General features: G+C 33.6%; 1 protein-coding gene, 1 long non-coding RNA gene and 2 other non-coding genes across 4 annotated transcripts; 2 read left to right on the top strand and 2 right to left on the bottom strand.

Annotated features, from left to right (window-relative positions):
• Positions 1-315: 315 nt before the first annotated feature.
• On the top strand, positions 316-387 carry Trnaa-cgc. Its single transcript has one exon. It is a non-coding gene; the product is annotated as a tRNA-Ala (tRNA).
• A 5,228-nt stretch (positions 388-5,615) lies between these two features.
• On the bottom strand, positions 5,616-22,261 carry LOC123691722 (proline-rich protein 36-like). Its single transcript, XM_045636260.1, has 7 exons — positions 22,188-22,261; positions 16,521-16,807; positions 10,040-10,272; positions 9,393-9,805; positions 8,758-8,963; positions 6,932-7,135; positions 5,616-6,280 (listed from the first exon to the last, which is right to left on the bottom strand). The coding sequence occupies exons 2-7, from the start codon at positions 16,788-16,790 to the stop codon at positions 6,191-6,193; spliced, it is 1,416 nt and encodes a 471-aa protein (XP_045492216.1). The 5' UTR covers positions 16,791-16,807; positions 22,188-22,261; the 3' UTR covers positions 5,616-6,190.
• LOC123692548 lies at positions 7,075-10,418 on the top strand. Its single transcript, XR_006751583.1, has 2 exons — positions 7,075-7,143; positions 10,024-10,418. It is a non-coding gene; the product is annotated as an uncharacterized LOC123692548 (long non-coding RNA).
• LOC123698160 lies at positions 12,033-12,158 on the bottom strand. The gene has a single exon (XR_006752369.1). It is a non-coding gene; the product is annotated as a U4atac minor spliceosomal RNA (small nuclear RNA).
• Positions 22,262-22,342: the final 81 nt, after the last annotated feature.

A 22,342-nucleotide genomic window follows, 5' to 3' on the forward strand; every position in this document is an offset into this window, starting at 1 on the left:
ACAAGGTATACGTATTTTTTTGATTATACATAATAATATTATTTGCGTTTTACAACTTGGTTAAACCCGTACATGATACGCATTACGCATTCGTATAATTTACAGGTTTAGCGATGCCATAATCCATAATAATTTTGGAGATTTATCGCAAAATACAAATTTTGTGCATTATATACAAAACTAGTATATACACGTTTTCCTATACACCTACCTACAATAATGAAAATTTTGCGATGATTTGTGAATTTTATAAATTCAAATCATATAACTAAAAGATGTATAAAACAAAGCTTAATTTTGCAAAAGACCTCATCTGGGGGTGTAACTCAGTGGTAGAGTGTCTGCTTCGCATGCTGAAAGTCCTGGGTTCAAATCCCAGCACCTCCAACTAAAATCTTTTTAATTTTTTTTATAATTAATTTTTATGATATTTGTTACATTAAAAAGAAACAACTCTCTTGAAATTTATATTTTTTTCTAATAATATTAGAAATAATGAAAAGAATCATAATTACAAACAAAACAATTCTACAATACGAATTCCTTGTAAGTATTATTAATTATGTATAAATAATAATATATAGTATGGTGCAGTCAAACACTGACGTAGAATTTTAATTAGTTAAGAATTTCCAGAATATTCGAGTTGAACATAGTTTGACGTTGCAGAATTTCCGTTGCAAAGCGATTAACAAGGCTTACAGCGCCATCTGTTGATGCATACTAAAAGTAATAAGTACTGCAGTGCAAAAATAGCGACATCTAGTATCTATTTGAGTAAAAAAAAGTATTAAAAAGGTAAAATTGACAATAGCAGAGTTTCATAAGCACATTGACGATGTGCACATCATACACCATCCGTAACGAATTCTGCTAAAAAAAAACACTAAAAAATAATAGTGTCCAGATTCTTGTAATTTGTATTCAAAAACCTGCTACTTGACTTGTGTGCTACGGCACAGACTACGGTTCCCTTAGGGCTTAGACGGTTCCCAAAAGACTTTCATAAGCACTATCTATGAATCCATCCTGTCCTAGTAATATTATAAATGCGATAGTTTGTGAGGATGGAAGTTTATGATACTTGGCAGTAATGTAGCTTATGGAACAGAATAACACATCCATAACTAGGGTCAACTCATCTAATTCTGTGACAAAACAGAATATGAAAAAAAAAACAGGTTAAACTTTATAAATTTTATTTTTATTTTTAATAGGATCATTAATCAGTCTTCTATTTATCATATGAGCAAGTGTAATCTTAACACATATGAATTAACTCAGCGTAAAATGAGCTTAATCAAACCGCGATGACTTGTCTAATTCTGTGACAATCACTTTAATTCGGTGATAGTACTTCTCTAATTCTGTTATAACCGAATTAAGTGAGTATTTATTATTTTTTAACACAAAAGTAACAAAAAAATAAAATTAATAAAAATATAATATATTGAAAGTAATAATTATGTATTTATTAATCAACGAGAAACTATCAAAAGAGGGGAACAATAAAAAACAATATTGGACTTTATAAATTGTTTGTGTGTAGTGTGTACGGACTCATTTTTGACTGCAGAATACTTTGAATTGCGGATGTCAGGGTTGTTTCATTATATTTTCTATTTTTATTTTTGTCTTCCTCCATGCTGTCTAAAATAAATAAAAATAACTCACTTAATTATGTGATAAAAACTCGATATAAAAAATATCGGACTCTTTTAAAATGCTTGAAAGCGATCCTACTTTTTTACCTGAGTAAAAATAAATATTTTCTGACTTAAACTACAAACGTATACGAACTGGAGACAATTATTAATACACGAATTGAAAATAATAAAAATTTGCTTGGTTAATTCGGTGACACTGTTTTGAGTTGCAATCTTGAGAATCGTTAACTTTTTGAACCCAGGAAATAAGGTATTATGCAAAAACAAATGAAAAATTACTAAAACCTTTGTCGGTATCAACAAATATATGTTTTTAACAATTAATTGTCAAAGTATCATGAACTTAAACTCACCCTTTCTATTTAAAATTAATTAAATAATGACAGCATAGTCGCACGGTACCGGTGAAACGTCAAACATGGCGGGCGCAATGACAAATCCCGTGATTGTTACAATTTCACTCGCACGATCTTAACAAAAATTTGTACACGAAAAGAAGCTTTATTACCCTACCATAGGGTTAATTTTAATGTATTGGATTTTACTCCTATAACGCTGTGTAAGAGTCCAAACGTTGTATCTCCGAATTAAGTGAGTCACACAATTAGGTGAGTTTACCCTACTAATATTATAAATGCGAAAGTAACTCTGTCTGTCTGTCTGTTGCTCAATCACGCCTAAACTACTGAACCAAATTGCATGAAATTTGGTATGGAGATATTTTGATACCCGAGAAAGGACATAGGCTACCTTTTATTGCGAAATATGTACCACGAGCGAAGCCGGGGCGGACCACTTGTAAGCTATTTATATACTTGCCTTTGCCACATTGCCATTATTTTCTATGCTTTGCGGATTTACTAGGCTAAAGAATTTTATATGTGCATGTTTTTCATGATAAACAATATTTTTTACAGAATAGTATTATGTGGTATTAGTTATATTATCTGTGTTATTCAATAATTGATTAATAGCATTAAATAATCATCTTTACCTTGTCGTTACCCGAAATGTTGATTGCAATGGGTTGGAGAATAGGATAGTAACTAGATAAGGGTAAAAATAAAAACACAAATATTATTGTAATATTTTAATGAAAATTCAACTAAACGTATAAATCTTATTTATACTTACAATAAACAGTAAGTGGGTAAATATTTACATTTAAATAAGGTGACACTCAGTACATTGCGTGTCCCCAAAATTGCACTAACAAAATATGAGATACCTGAATAAGGGCATCATTGTGATACAAACGATGTTTAGAATTAGAAAATTAAACTTTTCACTTATTGAAAAATAGGAGTTATCTTTAAAAATAAAGACTAGAAAACACTTCGTACAAAATAGGTAGGTAGGTACCTATGTACCTAACATTAAAAAAAATCCCATTTGTTGTATTTCGCTGTAATTTTCCTTATTTTCGGCAAACATTCCAAATAGGTACATAATTAGATTCAATGATGCAAACGAGTTATTCAAATTGCTGTTTGTTGATAAAATTTTATATAACTTTCCACAATTGAAGGATTGGAAAGTCATGTGTAATGACGTCAATGGACTATCGTACATTTATGTATTAGGGTCACCGGTCACACACCTCAAGTTCCCAATAATAATATGATACATCATCAGAAGAAGTAGCGCGCATGTCCTGAACTGTGTGGCCCTAAACCAGATTTATATCGTATTTGAAAATATTTGTAAGAGAAATCCAAACATCGTTCATATAGTCGTAGTAAAGTCGTAGTATAACGATTATAGTGTATATTATTATCAATTACAACGCAGTCTTACACCGTGAACGCGGGTTACACCGCTAGTGAAACTACGTCTACAATACAGTGAGCTACCAACTTCTATAAGTATACTGTTGGATTTGAAGAGACCAATAAACAAACTTATTATGGAGATATTTCACATAATTCTATTTGATCAAAAAGGAACCTGTCCGAATACGGAATATCCCCCGTACCATGATATCTTAAAAGCAGTATTTTTCCCTGTATGGAAAAATGATCGTCTACCACCATCACTCTCCCACACTTGTAATAATAAGACAACATGGTAACGGGTAATTAGTTAGAAACATGTTAGAAATCATGAAATCCCGACTCCATTATCCATATTAAAAATGAAAGACAAATAGGTAGGTAATTGTTATCTACAAATACCAAAGTAATTTTTGATAGTTAAAATATACCTACATATTATATTAATGAATTTGCTGTTAATTAATATAACTTAACAAAAACAAAGTAGGTAAACTTTGAAATAAAACTAATCATAGTTTTTTTAATCTTTAAAGCATAAAACGAGATTCTATGACATTGAAGTGTAAATCTTATACAATGTAAAAGTAAAATACAAAGTGAGATTCAGCTTAGTACTATCAAAATAAACAAACATAAATTAATATCTTAGGTAAGCAGCACAATGAGAAATAAATCACAAAAAGTACTTATATTTGTAAACAACGTCAAAACAATTGACGTGGGTAACCGATATCTATAAAAATACGATTTATTTGATAACGAACAATTATTACAAATACCTACAAAAGATAAAATCTATGATTTACATAGAATAAAAACAACAAAGACCCCTGTAGAGTTATATCCCCGATTAATTTTACAACTGATAATCATTTTCACGGGTAATTACTAATGAGTTTATTGTACGCTATAAGTATTTTATAATGTTTAGGGTTCTCTATTGGCAAAGGAAAAGAGACCTCTAGATTTTCACTGAAGTATTATGACGTTTTATTTTGGACAACATAATATTATATGAGTCGGTAATCGGACAATTAAATTTTGTAATATACCTTATACTAAAGAATAAAAAATTGACATTGTTTCTTGGTCTCTACTAACCAACAGCATTTCTACATGCTACCAATAAAATGACGCTAATAGTATAATAAAGATGGCCTCGCCTATATACGAAACGATAACAACACTAGACTAATGCATAGAGCTATTGACAGAGATCTTAGGTGTATGAACTATTTATTTTTTTGATTTATAGAAATAATTAAAAAAAAATGAGAGTTCGAGTGCAAAGTGCTTTAAGATATGATAGTTACATATAACAATCTTGTATTTTATGTAATTCACAAACAATTACATATAATTATCTAGTAGATAAATTAAAATATGGTTAGAACACAACCTCTATCATAACAAAAAATAATAAACACAAAAAACATAATGCATGAATCGTGTCTTAAATCCATTCGAATTAATAATTAATTTCATAACATAGTTTTTCATACTTGGTGCCATTCATCTTTTAACCGTAATTTTGCATGCAAATTTTTTTACCAAAAGATGCCACTTTTTAGAGCAAAAGTCGTCACGACAAGGATGCTGTGAAATACCTACTTATACTATACTATTTTTATGGAAATCAGTATAATTTCTATGGGATTTACAAAAATGTAGGTAATTATAACAACCCAAAGATATTAATTGTTTCAAAGTAAACTATGACTTAATTTTGTCACAATCCAGCATAATGATCTCTGTCAATAAAATATGATCGTGGTTAAATGTCGACTAGACTAGAAACTTGGAGGGATTTGTCAAGGAATGTATGGAAGAACTACCAAACTTACTTGCATCTAGACGTTATTTTTTAATTCACAATAATAGTAATATTTAAAAAAAAATAGCATAAATATGTATTATGTTTTATAATGCTTGCTTATGCTTGAATATTCCGTGCATATTACGAATAATCAGTAATCACATAATAAAAAAAATGTGTGCGTGCACCTATCTACTAGCGTACACACGTAAGAAGCAAAACTTCTTTATGACCTTATTTAAAAAAAAATAATTAACTAGATGCAACTTTACAGAAATACGTCGAATCGCGTGGTAGAGATAAAAAAAGATGGAGCGTAACTGAAAAATGTCACGCGTGACGAAAAAATGTTACATTAAATTTTTTTCCAACCCCGATAAAGAAGTTTCACTTCAAAAATTATTAGAGTTTGTAAATATGTACCATAGAATTGACATAATATTAAAAGCATCAGAAATAAAGAGAGTATTATGTAATCAATAAGTATGTGTTTACTGAATTATTCAAACATGTCATGTCCCGTTATCATTAATCATGGTAATAAGGCTAATTAATGTATTCAGTGCAACACGAAACTTGCTTAATTAAGATATATTTTTTAGCATAATTAGAACAAAGAACTATGGCAAGAACAGGTTTATTTAAAAACGAGATATTTAGCAAATATAAAATGAACTATTGAAAAAAGAAACACATGAATTAAGTAATATTTATGAGGTTATATTGTATAAAATATTTTAGGGAACATGTAGGATACACAAACACATGTTCCGTCCGTACATCCTTAGAGAGCATATTCTGAACAGTGAACATGAAAAAAACACACAAACAAGATTTGAGCACAATAAACTAGATGCAAGTAAGTATCTACATGGATATGTAAACAAAACCATCTAATTCGCTAATATTTGGCAAGGAATGGAAAACATCGACTAGAGGGAATCGAGGCGAGTCCGCTGCACCGCCAATAAAGCGGACTGCTGCTGCAGACTCTTGCGCAGCCCTTCCAGGGTTTGTAACACCTGTAATGTTTAGGGTACACATAACAAACATATATAAAAAATATATATATAAATTGAATGAATACATCCTTGAATTAATGTTTTGCACTAACGTATTTGGCGCTAATAAAAAACTATGACTGTTTTCCTTAATTAAATAACTTCTTTAAATATTTAAATTTACAAATGTATTAATTAATAATAAAAAATTTAAGTGTTTCACTAATTACAAGATTTTTATTTATTCGACTGATAAAATATGGTTCCTATGTGAAAGAGTGATAAAATATTTTTAGTACTTATTTCAATAGAATCTGCTAAAAATATTATGATTTATCCACAGACAGGAATTTGAAGAATTTTTCAGGATTTTCGAATCCTTTAAAAAGATTTTAATTTCACAAAAAACAGGTGGAACCATTCATATTATTATACTATGCAATTTGCATTCTACTCGGTCCAACTAGCAATAGGATCGATAGGGCCCCATATTGTGACGTCACATTCATTAATGTCAAATTTATTTATACATAATCAAGTAATAAAATGTATTTAAACTTGATATAAGAATCAGAAAAAATCCGTAATTGAAATGAAAAGCATTTCTTGTAAAAAATATTTTTCAGATGATTGTTGCAGATTTGGATCGCATTATGCTTCATACAATCTTACCTCTTCCCGGGCGTACATTTTGCGTTTCGGCGGCTCCGAGTGCGGTCGATCTGTAGGAGAGGGTGGGTTGTGCGCGCGGGGCGGGGGAGCCGCGAGGGGGGAGCGCCGCGGGGCGGGGGAGTGCCGGCGGGGGGCCTCGGGGGAGTTGGCGCGCATGAAGTTCGTGATGTGCGTGCGCTCCGGGCTGCGGCGCGGACAGTCCACCTTGAATGGTAAGGGCGCATTATGACCACAAGGATGAGACTGATCTTTGTGATCATAATGCTGGGAACGGCGAAAAAATATGTCAAGAAGTTTAAAATTATGCTACTTTAACAGTATGCTGCATACAGACTGCAAAAATATGAAATTATAATCTTTCAAATAGGTATTCTTAAACAGGCTTTTTACACCGTTCGTTGGAGTTAGTACGACATAATAATATATAAGTGGCTGATTTTACTAACAGGAGTTCAACCGCTTCTGGGATTGAACAATGATTTCGAGGGCATAAATATAAAATGTCCTTATGAATTTTCTAACTTACGGGTCATAAACAAGATCACACAATTAGCAAAAAACAACATAATGACAAAGCATGCATGAGACTTACCACAACACAACATTCGAAGCTGTGTAGAACGAAAGGTTGAGAGCATAAACACTATCTTTTACAATTAATATTACAAGTGTAGCGTTTTGCCTCTCATCCCCTCAGACCACATTCGATGATGATGAATGGAGTGATAAATTTAAATATGGTATTGATTATCCATAAATTGATTAAACTGAACACATGTTGCCATCGTTTCATCGTCATGGTAATAACAAGTACTGATTTACATTTACAAATAACACACTTCACATAATATTATAAATTTCATTCTATCATATCATAATAAAAACGATTTATAGTTAAAGTTCCATCAGTAATTCTATAAATCAGCAGCGAATACTTAGAAGTTGACCTGAGTTATTTTCATAAAACTGCATTCCTATTTATGAAGCTACTAACATTTCGCACAACTTTTCAATAAATTATCTACCTTACTCCATTTAGCTCTGATAAATGGAGATAAATAGCTCTACAATTTTATGAATCGGAGCATCATGGATAAAACGAACTCTACACAAACATATAGAGCTAACTATAGTCCTTTTCACCTATGATGATTCCTGTGACACTTCGTCGTGTTCCGAATTACGTATTTTATGTTTTAAACGCCAAAATAATTTTAGTGCATAATATTTTTATTTTATGGCGGCATTATTACCAAAAATATGAAAATGAAACATCTTAAGCTTATAAATAAAAAACAGTATTGTTTAGTTTAATATAATGAAAAATAAAATAAAATAACACAAAAATATAATGCCTACGCAATTCGTGTACATGAAATGGATCGTTGAAAAATCATAGAGTTGGAAATAATATAATCGGCGCCCATCTTGTGATCGTTTGTCAATTCGAGTCAATCGTCTGTACGAGTGCGTCAGCCTTGTATACAAGTTGCATTTTTATATTGATACTTTACGTGGTATTCTGTTATTGTTACTAATTGTTATTGTTGACTTTTTTTTTGCTGTTGTTTGCTAAGTTTCCTTAGTTAATTGTTGGCGAAATGCCGAAAAAACTAATTTTGGTACTTTATTCAAATCGATTTCATTTCCATATAAAATATTATCGATTAGCGGAAACAATTGATACGATTTCAGTAAAGACATCTTTACACGTGCCAAAAATCGATGTGTCACAGAAATCATCTTAGGTGGAAAGGACTATAGAAGTTTGCACTACTCTATCCTCAAATATACGTCTCACACGCCAATTCCAGGTCTACACTAACCTCAGTGGCTCTAAGCTCCACGACTCTAGGGTTGTGTGGAGGCTCTATCGGCGCTCGTGATACTGTGACGAGCAATTTTTCTGCTTCTCTGATTAGTTCCCGGTATTTCCGTTCTGCTTCTCTATCAGCTTCTAGCAGAGGGTCTCGCTCGCGAACTGGAGGCGCGGAGGGCGCTTGGCGACGCCGCATGCGTGGTGGAGTGGCTCCTGGAATTATTAAATTATAATATGTTTATACTAATAAATTTAAACTAAATTTTAACGGTTTTGGCTCTGTAGCGGCGACGACCTTTGAATCTTGCCAAAGTTGCACTTCTGACACGTATGCTCGGCACACACGCTCTCATTTGTGAGTCTTTTTAAAATGACATACGTGTTTATCCTAATTCCTAAAATAAAGTTTAGGATAAACACGTACTTTTTGAATGTATGATGAAAATGACTATTTTAAAATTAAGAAATCCTGCTACAAAAGCAAAAGCAAACACTCCTATATAAATATGTACAAACATAATAAAATCCGTAATTTATAAATATTTCAGTATAATGTCCTAAGCATCAAACCTACTGTTTCACTGCTAATTTCCAAATATTAAATAAATGATAATCATAAAATTATTGAACAAGCAATCTCACCAGCAGATCGTGGAGGCCGTCTCGGTGGCCTACGCCGCCTCGCGCGCCTCCTGCCCGGTGACGCACTGCTATCAGCTTCATCCTCATCCCCACCATCCAACCCTGTATCTCCATCCGAATCAACCTCCGCATCCGATAGAATAGCCGTTTCCTGCCCTCGAGGCCTTATACCCCGATACTCTTCGTCACTAGAGGCCCCTCTGTAGTACGGCGAGCGGTACAACTCAGGGGATATGCGAGGGGATAGACAGGGGGAATAGTGTGGGGATACGTGCGGGGATACATGTGGGGATATGTGTGGGGACATGCGTGGAGACATGCGTGGGGAGATGTGCGGTGACATGCGTGGGGATTGGTGTGGGGATAGATGCGGGGATAAGTGTGGAGAAAAGTGAGGGGATAGGTGTGGAGATCTGAAATTAAACAATTGAAATTATACAATATAATCATTTAGTTACTTTTTTAAAAGTAATATATTGTGCCCTTTAATAAAGCAATGTAAAAGCACATTATTATAATATTATGTTTAACACATAAAACACTATTCTTTTATAATTTACCTATGAAATAAATTATAAGTACTAAAATTAATAAAGATGGCATATAACCACAGATTACTAAACAATTACAGGTACGGCAATATTTACCTTGGTCCATACTTAGTATGCGAATCCAGTGAATACGGAGCATGATGTAGGACCGGCTGCTGTGGTATCTGCAGCGAGTGCTGATGCAGCAAATGCAGCGGCTTCTTCCTCAAGGCTGGCGAGTTGGTCCCTAGCCAGGGGTTGGTGCGGATCCTGCTTCGAGGCCGCGGGGACGGAGTTGCACATACTGGGGGTTCTGGGATGTACTTGCGGCTTTGTACACTGGAGCGCCGCTGGAATTTTATGACATAATATTGTGTAGATACTCCGTTATTGTATTAAAATATATTAGTTATTTTATATAAAGCCTTTTATCGGCTAAAAAAAATGATTAGTAAATGCCGAATAATGATTGTTTAATAAAGCTAAAATTGTTTAATCAGCATTTCCTCTGAAACTTTATCAAATTACGCATTCAAATAACTGGGTTATTGTAAATTTGCCACAAAGTTAATTCGTCACTTATAAAAGTATGTGTAAATTTGCCACACTTTTATTTTTTTTAAGTTAATTCGTCACGATTTAATATCAAGTATTGTAAATTCGTCACATCGATAATTTAAGTACAGATAGCAAAAAAATTAAACAATAAATTAATTTAAAATGTTGATTTCTTAATCAGTTTTAGATTTTCAACCTTACATGTAAAAAAATCACAGTCAAATTGGATGACGATGGACTTTGTAAAAACATAAGGAACATCTATTTTGCATATGTTCTAAAAATTCACAGCAGTTATAAAGAGTATTACTTAACATCTACATTATTCTACATAGGTAATGGTAAAAATCACAGTTCTCTCTATAAATATTTTTAAAATGTAATGAAATGAGAGCGGCTCTATAATATTTATCACAATCGTATAAAAATAAGGATAAAATATTTTTCACCTATTTTGTGAGGGTGTAAGGGACAGCCTCCCGAAAACTTTAACCATGGAATCATTCTGAGCAACTTTCCCAAAGAAACCATATTGCGGAAATGAAAAAAAAAATTCGGCTTCCCATACAAAATTTTCGAGTGAGATGCTAATTTTGTATAGGAGGTTGAAATTTTTTTTAACAAAAAACTCAAACAGACTAGCGCGTTTCATGTTCATGACACTTAATAAATCACAGTTAAAATCACATTAATTATTTTTATAATTCAACTTTCGTTTTCCATAAAAATAAAAATTCTAATACATATAAAATCATTTCAAACTTTTAAAAAGCGCAAATCAATTTGACTCCATAATGAATTTACCTTATGTTATTGATGAATTTACCTTATGTGAATGATGACTGTAATATTAAAATGTAAATCATTATATTGCTGGTTTCATCGCAGGCTGAAAGGTATAATTCACTTGCCTTGCTTGCTGGCGGTACTTTACTACTTGTGGCAAATTTACAATAACCCGAATATATCTGTGACGAACTTACACATACTTTTTAAGGCATGTGACGAATTTACTTTCAATGTATGGAGTTTTAAAAACGTGACGAATTAACTTTGTGGCAAATTTACAATAACCCAAATAACTGCATGGAATAAACATTGTTTTGAATAACTGTATGTAAATATGTTTTTTAGCTTCGTAAATGCTACCTTTTTTTTTACACGCTTTTTTTTATTACACGCTTTATATTAGCTTCACCTGTATGTTTGTATGTTTGTAACCGACTTCTTTGGGCGCGATTTTGACCCACTTAAAACGGCCAGATTTCGTTCAAACTTTGTAGATTTATTGAGGACCGATGACAATACACTAATTTGATATTTTTTAGTTCAGTTTTCTATAAAAAACGTGTTTTTTAGTTTTTTTAAACTATTATTATTACTAATACATAATATGTAAATATTTAACCAATATAATATGTATATAAGGAGTTTGTTAAATTAAATAACTACATAATTATTAATAGTCACAATAGTTATTAATAGTAATAGTAATAGTTATTAATAGTAATAGTAAATTTATGGTCAAGCGGCCCTCTATAAAGTAAGAGAGCCTTACAAAAATTGCGCTCGGACTCCCAGCCGGCAGCCGGGCGCGGGTGGTTTAACCAATGGGTGTCAGCATCAGTGCTCTCACTTTACGATCACAGCGCACTATGCTCCCCAAGACAAGGAAGGACTTCCTCATGAAGTTGGGGTATACTTGTCAACTCTTGGAAACATTTCACAAGCGCGATTCAGAGTACGACTAGCGTCATCTAGCGGAATACCGTAGTAATTAACGATAACATTTGGGTATATTTTATTTGCATTATTTTTTAACCGACTTCAAAAAAGGAGGAGGTTATCATATCGGCCGGTATGTTTTTTTTTTATTTGTGTATAATTTAACATTTATAAAAAATTTATTATTTTGATATTACACATCGTATTGTAAATTATAGATTGACACAACTGAGACTGTATTTCGAAATGCATATGCCTTAAAAATAGATAATATGTAAGTACAATCTTTTCACAATATCAACGTTTTTCATAATACATTAGGGATAAAATCAAGGAAGATTGTCAAGGAAAATCCCTTACAAGACGGATGGGCCTCCTTGAAACAACCTAAAATGTATAACAAAGAATGATATACATTACATTATGTATAACGGAAGCCGGCTCTTAATCCGAAATGTCAAGATTCTCTCCATCACGAAAAAAGCTAATTTATTTATTCCCGAGCATGGTTCAGGACAGGCTGATACAAAAACAAATCAAGTTACTTCGTCTCTCCAAGTTAATAGACTATTAACTTTATATTGGCTTTGCTTGAGCGTCCCTTGACAATTTGATCCGGTCCAGTTAATTAATAACGTAAACTCATGAACGCTTCAATACGTTTTCCAACAATAGAAATATATTCACGTTTAATAGCGCTCGCTAATAACAATGGATAGGATAATCCGAATTTACTAACATAACAATGAATTATTGTCAATCATCCGACTACGTGAGATGCGTACCTAGTTGTTAAAATATACTTACGTTTTAGTAATATTGGAATACTAGCTTACCGCTCGCGGCTTCGCCCGCTTTGTCTAAAACCTAATAAATTTTATACTAAAACCTTCCTCTTGAATCACTCTATCTATTAAAAAAACCCGCATCAAAATCCGTTGCGCAGTTTTAAAGATTTAAGCATACAAAGGGACATAGGGACAGATAAAGCGACTTTGTTTTATACTATGTAGTGATGATGATGATGATGAATTTTTAGTGTAGCTGTGTGTAGGGAGATGAAATTAAAGATAGCGGCCAATTAAATTTTATATTTCTTCTAAATTACACAAAAATATATTATTTATATTCACTAACTACAAAACGTGGGTCGGTGGCGCGAGCTATGGGTCAACTGAGGGGCGACGCTATGTGACTGTGCGACGCGGCCGAAAATCCTGCGTCAGCACAGCACCTACAATATTCCCCCCTTTTCAAAAAAAAATGTGGAACATTTTTAAACAAAATCAAATTATTTTCTGGACTGTTGCCTAAACTGGACTGTTGAACTGCTGATACCGAGTTTAAAGGTGTCATGCTCTCCATAACTTTATCTGCTATTGATGCTAAAATATCTTCACTTTTACTCTCGGATACGGCTAACACAGCTCTTATTGCCGGTGGTATTAAATTTTGCCATAAAACTAGAAGTGTTTCTGTTGTTACTCGTCCACGCGCCAAATCTTGCATTTTCCTCATTAATTGTGACGGTTTTTGATCACCCAATTCCATTTCGCCAATTAATTTTTTTATTTGTCGATCTTCCGATTCTTCAAAAATTTGTAATAATCTTCTTTTTAACTTTTCATATTTTCCTGTCTCCGGCGGGCTAATTAAAATGTCCGTGACTTGCTCGATGACTTCTGGCGTTAATTTAGAAATTACTATTTGATATTTCGCCTCATCTGACATTTTCTGTGGCGATAAAACTGCTTCCGTTTGTATAAACCATATTTTCGGCGATTTCTTCCAAAAATCTGGGATGCGGGACGTAATGGAGATTGACGATAAACTTGCAAATTCTTCTTTAACCGGTTCCATGGTGATATTTAATTTTTATATGTACTTTTATGTGTTATTAAATTTTATTTAGTTATTTAAATTTTACCGCTGCCACCGCCCTGTAGTTTCTTCTTGAGTTGTCCGTATATTTATATATTAATTTTGAATATTTATTCTCCCTACTACACACTCACGTCGATATATCACGCCGGTCGAGATCACGTCGGGGTCACCAATTTAGTGTAGCTGTGTGTAGGGAGATGAAATTAAAGATAGCGGCCAATTAAATTTTATATTTCTTCTAAATTACACAAAAATATATTATTTATATTCACTAACTACAAAACGTGGGTCGGTGGCGCGAGCTATGGGACAACTGAGGGGCGACGCTATGTGACTGTGCGACGCGGCCGAAAATCCTGCGTCAGCACAGCACCTACAAATTAACAGATAATAAAACTAGTTAAAATAAAAATGGGAGCTTACCGATGGGACCTTAATGGGAGCGTATATGTTTCAAATATTGATTAGATACTATCCATTGCATCATGAAAATATCCTTTTTTTCTAACGTTACCTAATCGATAATAATTATATAAACTGTTATCGTGAAACGTAATGAACCTTACAGTAAATAAGTAAATGTAGTGTAATTAAATAAGTAGGTCTCAACTTGGAAGTAGGTCTCCACTTTGCTCTAAACCAGCACTTAAAATATGAGAAACAATTACCATTATAGACGGAATTATCGAATTCAGTAATTTTAAATACTTCCGATTTCGAATTGTTCGTATTCAGCGAAAATTACATCCATTTATCAATGTCTGCTGCGATTACAACGCAGTAAATATAATGAATTTTTTATTAATCCCTTCCTGCAGGTATATTATTAGATCTCGCATAAAGGGTTACATTTTCAGCTATAACCACGTTACCGCACCTTTATCGAACGCTTTACGTATGCAGGAACCAACTAATGGAATTTACCCCGACGTGAGCGATGAACGTATTTTCGGATACATTTCCACGAACATACGAAAATACATCCTATTTGCATGTACTAAAAGCTGAAATTGGCACAAATTGCCCTCATTAATCCAGGTTTAGTTAACCCTCGCTATTAAACTTTAACTCCTACCTAAATTCAATTTTCCTAATTCGTAACGACGTAATTTACAAAGTTGTTCATAAATCGTTGGCTCATGTGTAATTATGCAGTAAATTCGTTATTTGTAACTTTCTGCAATTATTAAGACAATTTATTCACAAAAAATGGCAATTGTTGTTTCTATACTGTTAGTAATGTACGATAGGCCTTAAAGTTATAACAGTCAAGCTTCGTCGAGAGCTTCGTAGTTCGTCGTAGGCCGTAGCACATCTATGTGGTACATATTTTCTTTTTCTTGTTAACTAATTTTTAATGTTCACTTGCACTGTACTCAATAATGTATAGGTAAATTCTTTTTATCCAATAATAAATATAATATAACTTGTGCTATTATTATTTTTAATAATAAAACGAGTTACATCTGTAAAAGCTCGTTAAAAATAAGTTTGGGATATTATCTACATTACTTTCATGTACATTATACTTACACTACAGTGCAAAGAAAAAAAATTATGAAAATCTATTACTTTTTAATTATAATAAGGCCCTACAGTTTTTATTTATTCGTAAATACTATTCCAAATGTGGTTTCCATTCCCACTACACATATTACTCAATGCAACATTTCCACTCGCAATAAAACCACAGCCTCAAAAACGAGACGACGACTTCATGAGAACCGCGAATGCATTTGAAAGTGGCATCAAAATAGCACTCAACGAAGGTGTTAAAAGATAAAAATCTTCAATAGGGACTATTACTGTCTAACGCCCTTAAGCCCTTACGCTGGCGCACATACGTGGGAGTCGGGACCGCATCACTTATTTCTATTTACGTCACACCCCTGTCATCTACCTGTCCTCGTATGAAAATAAAAGGGAACAGCTACATGCAAATGTCACCTCACTTGCTTTTGTTTACGCTAGTCTTGGCCGCTTCGTAGTGGATATGTTTGTGGTGTAGGATGTAAGAGATGACGGTATTGCTTTTGGAATGTTAGAAAAATACTAAGGAAAAATATAAACTAAATGTTTAAATATATAGAAATTCAAACATGTGGAAGATAGGATTTTTTTATAAACAATTATAAAACGTGAGAAATAACGACACGAAATAACGAAGTGTATTTTCTTCAATGTTGATTATCAACATCTTCATGCACAGGGGTGTATTTTATTTTACATTAAGTAATTTAAAAAAATTGCTCCAATAAATATACTTAGATATAACTATATTCGAAATCCACTATCTCTTGCTTTTAAAATTACTGTTCCTATTATGCAGGAGCGAGAATTCTAAAGCGATGCGCACATTTAAGAATGAGAGTTGTGGAATGTTGCGGATGTTAGAACATGCTTTGTACGAAATTCCCACCTTTGATCTTACCTTAGCTGGTTCGTGGTATAGGTGTGTGGTCGGAGGCGTAGGCGGTGGCGGGGGAGCCACAAGCGGAGCGGCGAGCGGAGCGGGAAGAGTCCCAGGAGACGTGCCATCTGTAGAATATCCCGTGCTGTACGCGCTTTCAGGCGACGACAGATGCGGCGGGGCTGGCAGGCCGGTAGTGGGAGGGGAGGGCTGCTTCGTTTGCTTCTGTTTACGTTTCTTCGCCCGCCCCAATTGCGCTTCCATCCATGACTTGAGCCGCGCGCCCAGCATGCCGCCGCCGGCACCTGCTGCAGAATGAATAACGAATTCATCCCTCTGCCAAAACAACCAAGACATGCATAGATAGCCTTTTTATACGATTTCCTTTTGTAAAAAAAGTTTTTACAACGATAAGGGCTGAACTCGATACGAGAATTATTAGGCTATTTCCATTAGGCTTTCAATAAAATTATCGCTGAAAAATAACGCTAAACATAAATACGCTACCAACAACAATCAAACGAGCTGTTAACCCCAGTCAGCTTTAAATGCAAAATAAATATCAAATCGATGAAGCCAAATATCCATCGCTTCATTGCTTCAGGCTGAATACATTACGGCTTTAACTTCGTTCGCTTTATGATTTTTAATTTCATCAACCACCAGACTGATGAAATGACTGAGGGATAAATTAGTAAATTTTAAAAATAATGATAAATATCAAATAGTCTTCTTTGTATCATGTGTGTATTTTAATGTACCCGTTCATTTTGGCTACATTCATTTTCCAAGTCTAAGAAGTAAGAACAATCCCACTAAAAACATAAATGTAAAATTTGGAGCCGAGTTCAATCGTTGACTTAATTTGCCAAAAAAAGAAATGAGATCTAAATGTGTGCCAAGTTCTGCAGACAGTCCAGAAATTTATTTACATAGATGTATTAAGTTCTTAGGTTGTCTGAAAACTCAATCGTTTTATTTTCCCTTAGAGAACAATGGTTATTCCAAAATATAACTTTTTAAATTTGAATAATATAATTATTTTCACAAAGCAAACAACTAATGACCTATTGAACCCCATAATTTAATGAGGCTAGTTTTACATACTGTTTATATTTTGTGAGGTTCTAAAAACTAGCCTCATCAAATTTTTTCCTTTGTACACTCACTATTACCTGATTACAAAATTTGAACTTTCTAGGTCATCTGGAAGTGGGTTAGGTTTTGTATATGTCTATAAGTCAGTCAGTCTTAAAAATTGCGATTTTTGGATATTAATATCTACGCAACTGTTTAATCTGTATTTATGAAATTTAAGGTTCTTGTTTATCTTGAGGTCCTCTTGATATGTACTAAATTTGGTTTATTTAACTCAATTAGTTTTCGAGTTATAAGGGGGTGAAAAGTGGCTCGAAATGGTTCGTGTAAATATACACACGGCTGCTGCTCGCCAGTTCTCTTCGCTTGAACTCGGCTTGACACGCTGCCGCGTGTCTAGATATAGTCGCGGTCTTGGAAATTCGTAGAGGGGTAAAAACATATTCACGCGCATAAAGAGCTCTTGTGAGAAATTATAAAAGGTTTTAGAGAAACTGTTATGTTAAACGTAGAACAAAAGCGATACATAATATGTGATGCCAACATCCGTTCCACTTTCCTCTTATCGGACCTTTTGAAGTTAATAAAATGTGTAATAAAATGTTTTAGTGCGCTGTCACATGTCGTTCGTTCCACGGATGAATTGTCGACGACTCAAGGCAATCCCTCGCATAAAATTTAGTTTTATCGACAGTTTGTTCATGGCAATCTCGTTGATTTCGTGTACATGCGAAACAGAATTGATTTCATTCACTCACAGTGCTCGAATGTAGTTCGGGAATAAAGGAAAATAAAATTGCTTCTTATTTCTATGCTCGAGAGAATCGGTTCCATCACATCGAAATGATTAAAGTCGGCCGCATTGATAGGCAACCGCGCTGATATTCCTTTATTAAAATCTTTCATAATGTACGTAGTGTAGCTGTATCTCCGAAAATGAAGTAAATAATAAATGTGCTTTTTTTTTGGAAATAAATGTTTCTTTCTTTCTTTATTTTAGGTTATATTAACCAAACCCCTTATGAAAAACCTTTTACGATATTTTATTTTAATTTTCTCTAACTTGAGCAGGTTTTCGCATTAACCATTGTACCATCAAAAGTCCCTGGAAATATTTGCACAGCTCCGTTATTAATTTCCAGTTGAGAAGAATTTATGAACATGCGACAAAAGGGGTCGTTCTATAGAAAGGGCGAACATTTTAGGTCATTAAAAATATCATTATTTCCTAAGCGAGCGGGATACTTTCCCTTTGCAAGAAGACCTGACCCAAAAACTTTGTTATATCGCTGACCTGTAAAAACTTAAAAACAATGACTACATGTTAAACATTTATGAGGTTTACAGGTGAGTCTTTGAGAACTATAAAATCATTACAATATACAAAAAAAAGATATTTAAAATTTGAAACTTCATTCCGGTTTTTTAAATTTAAATATGGTCAAAAAAATATTCGGTTACACTCTTAGATATAAGATACACTACTTATACATTTATACATTCTGAAAATCATTTAAAAAATACGTACTTAAATAACGACCAAATTAATTACAAAGAATTTAAATTTTACTGAGGGTATTTAAGTGTAAAAAACAAAATACAGAACTTTGCAAAAAAGTATAAAGAGCTCCAACTCAGCGGTTTTCGGCAGCACAAATAAGGGCTGTCACATTAAGTAACACAATACTTCGTCTGCTTAATAAATGTCTCGAGTCTGACGGTTTGTCATTAGCTAGCTATACACAGCCATTGTCCGCCCGCACGGTTTTGTATTTCAGGAAAAACTGCCGATCGTAAAAGAGCTTCAAGACCCTTCGTCTTTATCAAAGGAATGTCGCATTCAAATTGAAATGTTCCCCGCGACCCGATATAACTTCATTAATTTGTGTTTTCAAAGCGGAAATAATCAATGCTGACGTGTTTTCTTACGGGGATATCAAAGCATTCGTCTTATTAGAGTCTAAGAATCAATAATTTTACCAATATTATAAGCATATTAAATAAGAAACCTGAATTGTTTTTTTGGGAACACGTTTGGGTTGTAAAACAAATTTTGGACGAAACAGGCATAGACGAGACAAGTAGCATACTAAGCTCTATGGCTGAATTGCCATAGAGCTTCCATAGAGCATGTTCAGTATAAATACCTACATGTACTTACAACCGTTTTATAACGTAAATTGTATGAAATTGTTTAAACATTTAAAATTACAGCTACAATCGTAGATCGTTTTTATAATGTAGCTTCACCAAAAAACGATATTTCACATTAGCAGAATTAAAATGTTCAAATTAGTAAATGGAATAAAATCCAAAAATCTGATTATGATTCTAAACACCAGGGGAAGAGTCCATTACGATTCAATATAATCAAAGTAACCAATACTCAATTTGCTGCACGCCGCGCCCATATCCATAATGTAAGCTCGTCACTTATTATGTCGACACCCTTGTACGCCGTGGAAAAGACGAATGAGAGTAGCTTATTCGGAAGGGAAAACTTACGGGATTTACCCAATATTAGCAATCTATTATCCGACCGCAAATACTTTCCGACGATGCTGAAAAGCTTATTTTATCGCCCTGTCAAGCAAATTGCTTTTATATAGCCTTTAGGTTTAATTATAACGTATTTTGTTGTCGTCAAAGGAACTGTTGATGTTCCAATATAGTTTTTGTTACTTAATACTGATACTAAGCATAAATAATCAAATCTAGTTAAATATTATAAAAGCTGTGCTATATATGCATTTATGCGCAGACACAATTAAGAGAAGTGCGAAAAGCTACAGAATAAAAATGAAAATATCAGTCGCGATGAAAAATGTAAAAAGTACGGAGTGTCCTTCCGTCTGTCTGCAATAAACTTAATATGACATAGAAGTATGTACTTTGGTCTAACATAACGCTTTTTCTTTGAATGATAAAATAAAAATGAAGAGGACTTATTTAAGAATGGAAAGCTCCTCGTAGCAACAATGAAACACTCGAATCAAATTGTGAAATAACTCGCGTATTGCTCGACGAATTTTACCCACAAAATATAAAATTACTTCGGGCTAAGTGCCATGACCTCTGAGGCTTGACATGTTAAAAACAAGAGGCGGATGAAGACAGCGGGACTTAATTAATAAATCACGTATTCATTTATGCGAGAGATGGCTTGTAATGTGAGGAAAAACCCTATCTCGCAGAATATGAAATTATTTGATGAAGACGTATGTAAAAGTGACTTTTTATATTGAATCCTTTATATTTATTTGCATTTTATGACGTGTGTGGGTGAATTTTGATACGCTTGCATTTATATTCACTAAGATGATTGAATATACTTACTGTGTTATAAGCTTTATCAATTACCATCCTAAATTGGAAGCTATACATTTGATAGACAATAATATTAAAATAAATAATAAAATTAAAAGACCATATTGTTTAAGAAGCGAAATGTATGAAATAATGTAGCGCAAAAATGACCTAGGTACTCCTTATAAATACAGACACTTGTTTGCATCCAAACTTGAGCGTACAAGTTCATTAATAATCTAGACTAACAATTTCTGAATGAGTGCCAAAACAAAACTATCCAAGTTATAAAAGGCAATGACCTCAGCACTGTTACGGTCAAAGCTCTACTTATACCATTCCGAACGTTCTTCGTAATGTCTTAAACCTATTACATAATGTGATATATGCTCTTAGTATTCTTTACATATTGAGATAGTGGAAACTCATAATTTGATTAAGCTTTTAGGCCAAGCCAAGCCTAATTATATTGAGCGGTGAGCCTAATTTAGATGTTGTGCAAAATTTATTATAGTTATTGATTAATCCTTTCTTAAGTATTCTTATCAAAAATTAGACGAACGAAGTTTATAATATATGAGAAAAATGGCTACAAAACACATTTGCGGTGAGTATTAATTGAAAAAAAGAAATGTTGAGTGAAAATGCTGGGTAGAAAATGTCTGCTGCAGGGATATCAGGCTAATTACGTCGCATCCATTGACATCGCTCGTTGCTCGTTTTTATAGCAATTTCTGTAGTATAAAAGCAGCTCGCAACAATTACTCTCTGCTGTCTTTTACGATTATAGAAATAAGTTATTTTTAACTGTAGTTTCTTTTAAAGCTACCTTCGTTGTAAATTGTTTAACTACTCGTACTTATGAAATGTAAAGGCGATATATTATCTTGTATTACAATGTAAATACTAAGTTACAGCCGACCCCGTTTAACAATAATAAGATTAATCTAAATAACCATACTAGGTATACATATTTTGTTGACATGGCAATAATGAAACGTGTTATTTTTTTTTAGAATCCCCGTTTTCTAGATGAGGTAACAAATACCTCAAACATTCTAACAGTGCTTTTAATCTGAATTCATACAACCCTTCAGGAGGGCTCACTTGGAAACATCTCACAGGGGCAGTGGGCTATCGAACGAACCGCTCATTTGTTGTGCGTTGAGAATACAGCCACTCAATCCACGTGAATCCGAACGTAAAGTTTTGAATTAAAAACTATGTCTTGTCTATGGTTTTGTTGGATTCTATTTTTAAAATTTTTGGTTATTGTGTACTTACAGGGGCGCGTGGTGTGTAGTCGGTTGCAGAATGCGGGGGTGGTTTGGCATGCCGAGCGCGGCGACACGCGGCGGTCGCCGGCAAAGCACTGACGCACGCACGCGCGCCCGCCCGCCCTATCTACGACGCTACGGGCTACGAAGCTACGATTTCCG

Source organism: Colias croceus, chromosome 1, assembly GCF_905220415.1.
Source record: "Colias croceus chromosome 1, ilColCroc2.1".
In the NCBI taxonomy this organism is placed as follows: domain Eukaryota; kingdom Metazoa; phylum Arthropoda; class Insecta; order Lepidoptera; family Pieridae; genus Colias; species Colias croceus.

Bases quoted from the DNA above. Each gene is read 5' to 3' on its own strand.
- LOC123691722 (XM_045636260.1), bottom strand. From the start codon at position 16,790: ATGCTGGGCGCGCGGCTCAAGTCATGGATGGAAGCGCAATTGGGGCGG. The intron at 9,806-10,039 runs GTAAATATTGCC...GTTTAATTTCAG, and splicing joins CATACTAAGTATGGACCAAG to ATCTCCACACCTATCCCCTC. The intron at 8,964-9,392 runs GTGAGATTGCTT...TAATAATTCCAG, and splicing joins ACGGCCTCCACGATCTGCTG to GAGCCACTCCACCACGCATG.